This window comes from Prosopis cineraria, unplaced genomic scaffold (genome assembly GCF_029017545.1).
Source record: "Prosopis cineraria cultivar Desert tree isolate PC_DT_omini unplaced genomic scaffold, ASM2901754v1 PC1, whole genome shotgun sequence".
NCBI classification, from domain to species: Eukaryota; Viridiplantae; Streptophyta; class Magnoliopsida; order Fabales; family Fabaceae; genus Prosopis; species Prosopis cineraria.
The window spans coordinates 18424558-18432252 of record NW_026555332.1 but is presented as its reverse complement, the minus strand read 5'-3'; the positions used below and the strand labels follow the sequence as shown (position 1 = coordinate 18432252).

Below are 7695 nucleotides of genomic sequence, written 5' to 3'. Positions count from 1 at the left end.
ATATGGAATATATATATATATATAGCTTATTGTAAAGCCTTTCATTAGGTTGTAGTTGAGGAAATTATTATTGGACAAGTATTTTGTTGTTTCCTCTAACTATGAATGTGATATTTTGTCTACCTTGTGCTTCTCTTAAAGTTTTTTTTTGTTGGAGAAGATTATAGGCACTCAGACTCATGTGGTTCACTTTTATGGTGAATGTATGCTTATGCTTTTGTATGACCAAAGGCTTACCTATATGGGTTTTATTGATCTTTTGAGACAGCCTTAGTTTAGTAAGAGTTTGAGTTGTGTCCTTAAGGACATTTGATGGTTTAAGGCTAATTTTGCTATTATGCTCAGTTCTTGTTTCAGAACCAATGAGGTGCTTTATATCATTTGTTTTCCCATAGGATTCAATAATTCATGTTTATGCATCTTGTATCACTTGTTTTCTCCTAGGATTTAGTGATTTTGTATTATTTTTCTACTGAGTTTCAATCTAGGTTCAGAGATTTGTGGTGTTTTGTATCATTTGTCTCCTCATAGGATTCAATGATTTGTGTTAGATCACCTTGTATCACTTGTTTTCCTATATAATTAATTGACTTTGTGTCGTCTCTTTACTGAGTTGTGGTCAAAAGACCCATTTTATGTTCAGTTCAGTTAGATGCGTTTATATCATTTGTATCCCTATAGGATTCAATGATTCTATTGTGGTACGCTATGCATGTCACTTGTTTTTTCATAGAAATCAATGATTTATGTTGTTATCTTGTTGAGCTATGTTTGAATAAAATTTTATATTTTATTTAGATTATGAGACATTATATCACTTGTTTTCCCATAGGATCCAGTGATTTTGTCAAGTTTCATTTTCTGAATTTTGTTTGTGGCTTATTTATACAACTTGCTTAATTAATGTAATCCAAGTGGGAGATTGTTAGAATATTTATTTATGAATTTACATTAATTAATAAGTTTAAACATATTGGTCTTTATGATCTTATGTGGACCGTGATAGGTGGACCACACAAGTGAGTCTAATGGGTAGAGGCCCAACCTACAACCCAGTAGTTGTCAGTTATTCCGTATCTCTTAACTGACTAAATCAAAGATAATGGAATGTAATTAATTAATTATTTAATAAAGTGATTATTAATTTATTTCTTATAAGTTGATTAGTTGATAACCATTTAACACATGATAGTTTTCAGTTATCTCCATTATCTTTGCACTCTCTGAAGATTACAGGGGTCTAGTGGATTGTACGTCTGCTTATACTCAAGGTAATCGAGGTCTTGCATTCAATCATAGATTCTTCAGGTACGCATATCATTATCTTTAAATCTTATTTAATTTATGAGAATTGAGATATTAAAGATAACATAATTATCAGTAAATGTAGTGACATCCGCAAGATTGTGGATTATTTGCCTTCAGCTTGGGTTATGATCCTGATAGTATTAGCACTTTACTCATGTTTGTTAATATTGTCTCTCGGGAATTGGAATTAGCATCTAATAATCTAATTTTTATTTTTGAGATTTATGTAATATTAAGATGAGATTTTATAGTAATTAAAATTTATCATATAATTGGTTGAGTAAAAAAAATTTACTTATAAAAAAGTTAAATATCTACTTTTTAGATAAAGGAGAAAATTTATAACGTTAAGTGAGATTAAATATTGTTTCAATTTATAATATTATAATTATTTAATTATTAATAATTTTATTTAAATAAAATATATAAATTTAGCACGAACTTTTAAATTTTTAATCTCGGAAGGAATTATATTATGCATATAAACAAATATATATATATATATATATATTTTATCTTGGACGACGAAAGATATGTTGTTTTTGTTTTTGTTTTTGAATGTCATTTAAAGGGTTATTTTTTTAAAATAATATTTTTTTTATACACACCTTCAAAAATTAAACCCAAAAATGATGCTTAAAAAATTTAGACTGCTATTATTTGTTTCACATTCACTTGGTACATATACGGTGTTTTGATCAAAACACAAGGGAATTCTGCATTTACACTTTTGGGCCAATTCTGGTTTATTGGGCTTGGACCACATGTTTTAGTAATTAGGCTTAGAAACAAACTTCAAACATACCACCAAAAAAAAAACTTCAAACAAACATTTATCAACCATCAATCTATCAATGACCTTAATCTAAGTGGAGAAGACTTAAATTTTAATGAGATCATTTTACTCAAGTAATTTCATATAATGCAATCTATTCCCAATTTTAAAATTTAAAAAAAAAATAAGATTTTTAATTTATTTTTTAAATTTTAATATAGTTGAAGAATAAATAAATTTATTTTTCCTATTAAAATTTATAAAAATAAATTATAAATTCATTACAATAAAATTATAAAATTGAAAGTAAAACTTGTAAATTTTTAAAAGTTAGTACTTGAGATCTAAATTAAGTTAATTGATATTTTTGAAACCTCTTTATCATTCTCCCTATATGAAAATATTAGTTAAGGATATAAGAAATTTTACTTTACATTTTAAAATTTGTTAGGACTTTATTTAATAAAACTATATCTTTGGGACTTAAGTATGATTCATCCAATCTTAAATTCAACTTGAACCAAATGAAAGCATTTTTTTTAACCGAGTAAAATAAAACAAAAGGGGAGAGAAAAAACAAAAAAACAAAAGTATCTTGAAGTCTATTGAGGTTGCTTAACTTAAAAACTACAACACTAGGCATTTTCCGCCTTCAAGTATGATTGAAGGCTCTAAAGCTTCAAATTGCTATTAGCTTATGATTGAAACAAAATTTGGCATTTTCCTTCAACAATGCCCTTCAAGTATTACTCTTAACGTACACTACATACTATGAATTAATGGATTATTTGATTTAATTTCCACACGTGCGCGCGCACACACACACAATAAACTCTTTCTTAGAAGCAAGGGAAAAAGAACAAAAGAAACCTTGATTCGTGAAAGCATATATAAATTTTGCTTATGCAAAAGCGAAGGGGATCGATCCAGAAATATTCAAAAGACACCCAAAACTGTCATGTTTTTTTGATTTATTTGCAGGCGAGAAGATTTTAATCAAGAAATATTCTTTTCAAGTTCTTAATCAGGTTTGCAATATCCGCATCTCTCATGTTCCATTCCATTTTTCTATTTTAATTCATTTTGCTCAATAGCCTATATATCTATATATGTTAAAATCTCTAACACCGTTATACACAGGACAAATAATGAACAATGTGTTTTTAGAAAATTTATAATTTACTATCCATTATGTAGGTTTATTGTCTTTATTTTCTCACTATCCTTTTATTTTTTTTAAAAAAATACATCCTAATTCCTACATTTTTTTGCTATTTAAAATTTGATTTTCACCTTTTATCCTCCACCCCAAAAAAAAAATAAAAATAAAACACAGTGTGAAAATTTTCATCGAATTTTATTCATTCCGCATAACACACTGTAAAATTTTCTTTATGCTTTAACTTTGCTCCTTAAAATTATTGCCCTCTTTAATTTGCAGGCTCTCTTACGGTGGATAATATAAGAACGAATGACGAAGAAACTTATTCAGCAGATGAAAAAGCTGCTTTCATGTCCTGGTACGTGGATTGTTTTTTCTTGCTCAAATTTATGTATAACTTTAAGGGTTGAAGATCTAGTTTATCCCTAATTTTTTTTAAAAGAGTGCCGTGACCATATAGTTATTAGAGTTAATATTTTTCCCGAACAATTTTTTTAAAGAATAATATTGCCCCTGTATTAAATACTTGTTAATATTGACTATTAGTTGATTTAAAAAATAAAAAAACAGTGCTATAAAAATTTCTTTTTAGAAGAGAAATTGCTTGAAAGACTGAGCTAAATTTGAGGACCAAGCTTAATATTATATTCATAAAATATTACATTATGATTAAAGATCTAGTTTATTTCTAAACTTTTTTTAAGAGTACTGTAACCTTGTAGTTATTAGCATTAATATTCCCTTTGAACAATTTTTTAATGAATAATATTGTCTCTCTATTAAATATTCATTAATATTGACTATTAGTTTACCCAAAAAATTAAAACAAATAACATAAAAAATTATAGTAAAAGACTTATAAAATTACAGAAAAAGGCCTTTATATTTAAGTGTCTTAAATGACAAATAAATTTCAATAGATTAATGTTATTTCTTACCCATATAAAAAATCAAAATATCATTTTAACCAATAATTTTGAGTTGCTACTATGTAATTATCAAATTACCATTGCTAGAAATAACACAGATAAGTAGTTAAAAATATTAATTTTTTTAATAACATATTAAAATATTAATACTTTAATACTTGATAATTTAGATATTATTTTTATTAAAAATATTCATATATAATTTACAAGTCAAATTTTATGATTTATAAATTTTTGAAGAAAAATTAATAATTTATCATACTATTTTAATATACAAATCACCTATAAATTTTAAAAAAACTAGTTAAGTTATTAATATTTAAAAGATGATTTATAATTTTTAGATGAATATTTTTAAATAATATTATTTAAATTATTAAATATTTAAATGTTTTAACAAGATTTTATTAAAAAATATAATATTTTTTAATTACTTACTGGTATTTCCAACTTTCGTAATTTCGATGATCATCTAGTAGTTGGTCAAAATAGTTGACTAAAATGATATTTTTATATTTTATACATGTAAGAAATAATATTAATAAATTTATTTATAATTTAAGAGATTTAATTAGTTTAAATTTTCTTAAAAACACTTTGATATAATTTTTTAAGTCAACCAGTAGTCAGATCAACATATATTTAATGGAGGAGCAATATTACTCTTTAAAAAAAAATATTTAGAGGGGATATTGCCATACCCTCTACTACAAGATACCCAACATTCTTTAAAAAAAATTTAGAGATAAATTATGCCTTTAATCCATATTTTAAATCAAATATACATGCATATAGCTGATATATGGACCATGATATTCACCAAAGATCGCCGTTGCCAGTAGGAAGATCATTAATTAGAAATACACTGCACTTGTATTTAACAATGGATATTGACAATTGATCCTTAAAAATGTTAATATGGTTCTTGTATATGTCCTATTTATGAAAAAAAAAATACCATTTCCATGGATATAAATCTTCTGATTATTTGGTGGTTAAGAAACGCGTGCGATTATGTTATTTTTATAAAAATATATTGCTTGATTTCTCAAAGTTATTTTAAATTTTATTAAATATCAGTATATTACCCTTAGCTCCATTTTGGTTAACTCCAGTTGAACTTTTATACCTTAATTTTATTTTGGTCAGATGTATATAGTTCTTTAATTTCGTTATAGATTTTGTCATGGATTCTATGTGTATGTAAAAGTAAACTTACAATAACATCCCTTCAAGTTTGTTAAAATTACAAATACTTTTCATATATTTTCAAAATCTATACTTTACTTTATTTTGTAACATTTTTCCGTTTAAGATTCTTTAATTTTAAATAATGATTTGATTTATGTTATGTGTGTTAATACTTTTAAATTATATTTTTTTAATGAGAGAGTAGTTTCATGTTTATATAACTTGATATTTTATTATTTGAACTATAAATTTATAAATTTTAATGTTTTATTATGTGAAATAGGATCTCATTAGCTTAATTATGAATGTTGATGTTGCCTGGCCAAAAATTTTTTTTGATGCTGCAACTTATATTTAACTGTTATTTCTTAATGAGATTTACAAGAGCGTTGTTTAGTATATTTAGCTTTGGACAATGATTTAATACTTTAGCATGATTATTTTTATGATTTGAATTAGGAATTTTATGAAATTTATTATTTTACCTTTTGTATTTATTTTTAAAAATATTAAAAAATGTAAAGGGACCTAAAAGTCATAAGACCAGCCTTGAGAGTGCAAAACCAAGAGTTAGATTTTGTCAACAAGATTTTGTTGTATAAACAAATTTTTTGAGCCTGTTCAAGTTCAAATTCATTAAGGGTTAGGCTTTGAGGACTTAACTAACCCATTTTTCATCTCTACATAGTGGACAATATAAAATTAATTAAAATAAGGTCATGAACTAGTAATATATAACCTTTCTAACAAAAGCATTTTAATTTGTAATAGTTTGAAAAATAAAAGACCAATTTAAATAAATAAAATTAAGAAAGTAAAGTGAACTTTAAGGTACAATTAAAAAATTAAATTGAAGTTTAACAAAATCAAAGGAAGATAGAGTTAAAATAAAGTTTAAAAATAAATTAAATTGATTAAAAGCATTTTTTTACTTATTTTTATTTTAAAAGTGAATGATCACTCACAAATTAGAAAAAACTAATTACATTGTTGTTTTTATCAGCGTATAGTCTTGACTCTCCAAATCACCATATCGGCGTGGACGTATGTGAGGAATATGCTAGCACCTTTCGTACCGAATCATACCTCAATTTCTGGGCACATGTTGTTGCCTGTTCTTACATAGAATCTTCCATAGCAGCCAGACTCCCTTCTTACCGCTTGTTTGCAGAGCATCTCTTGGATCCGGATCAACCCACCATTACTCGAGTCTTATCCATGACCCATCACCCTCCCAAAGTCCATTCCCTTCTTTTAAACTACTTTACCCAAACTGCTAATGCTTCCCTACTTTGTAGCCAAATTTTAAAAGATATTAATCACATGCGTGTTAAGTATCAATCCCTTAACACCATTCTTCACTTTACTCCAATCAATTTTTCCACATTAATCACCCATCTAACCAAATTCTCCAACTCTTTAAACCCGTTTGCCTCATTTAGGTCAACCCAATCCCAGTGCTTTGACATGCTAAAACAGCTCGAGTCAAAGCGTGATAAAGTGAGAGCCAAGCTGAAATTAATAACTAGGCTAAGACGTGGCTTGACTTTGTTGCTTATGACTATAACAAGTTCACTTATTGTGGTTGTTTTGGCACATGGCTTTGTGTTGCTTGTGGCTGTGCCTGGATTTGTTACGGCTTCAATAATGGACATGGCTTCAAAAAGGAAGCTAGCTAGATTAGCAGCTCAGCTTGATGCAGCTGCTAAAGGGACTTATATATTGAGTAAAGACTTTGAGACAATAAGCCAACTTGTGGCTCGAGCGAATGATGAGTTGAAGCACATGAAGACGAATATTGGATTTTGGATTGAGAGAAAAGAAGATCAATTATTCCAAGCCAACGGTGAAGTGGCTCGGCTAATGAAGAAAAATCAGTGCAATTTTAGTGATCAATTGGATGAATTGGAGGAACATTTGTATCTTTGTTTCATGAATATTAATAGGGCACGCTACCTTGTCTTGAAACATTTATTGAATTCCAGTTTATCCAAGAATTTATAGTTAATTACCCTTAAAAATTAATGTGCTACATTTATTGTCCTTTTTTTGGTTGCATATATATCAAGAATTGTATGACTTCTACTAATAAAATTCAATAATACTTTATTTTGAAACAATTGGAATTTTGTTAATTAATTAGACAAATTTTGGAGATTTAATTTTCTTAATTAAGCAATTTTCTATTGATATTAAAGCAAAGCTTATGCTTTTGAGAGTAAATTGTTGAATATTGTGCCACACATGAAGGAAAATGAATTAAGCAATTTAAAATTTTTCAAAAGCTTTTGAAAAGTGAATAAAACAATAAAATTCAAAAAACAAAGAAT

The 7695-nt window shown here is 26.7% G+C and overlaps 1 protein-coding gene across 1 annotated transcript; it reads left to right on the top strand.

Moving 5' to 3' along the window:
• The first annotated feature begins 3010 nt into the window (after window positions 1–3010).
• On the top strand, window positions 3011–7411 carry LOC129294178 (UPF0496 protein At3g49070). Its single transcript, XM_054932369.1, has 3 exons — window positions 3011–3111; window positions 3525–3603; window positions 6369–7411. Exons 2-3 carry the CDS (start codon window positions 3555–3557, stop codon window positions 7367–7369), a joined length of 1050 nt encoding a protein of 349 aa, XP_054788344.1. The 5' UTR covers window positions 3011–3111; window positions 3525–3554; the 3' UTR covers window positions 7370–7411.
• Window positions 7412–7695: the final 284 nt, after the last annotated feature.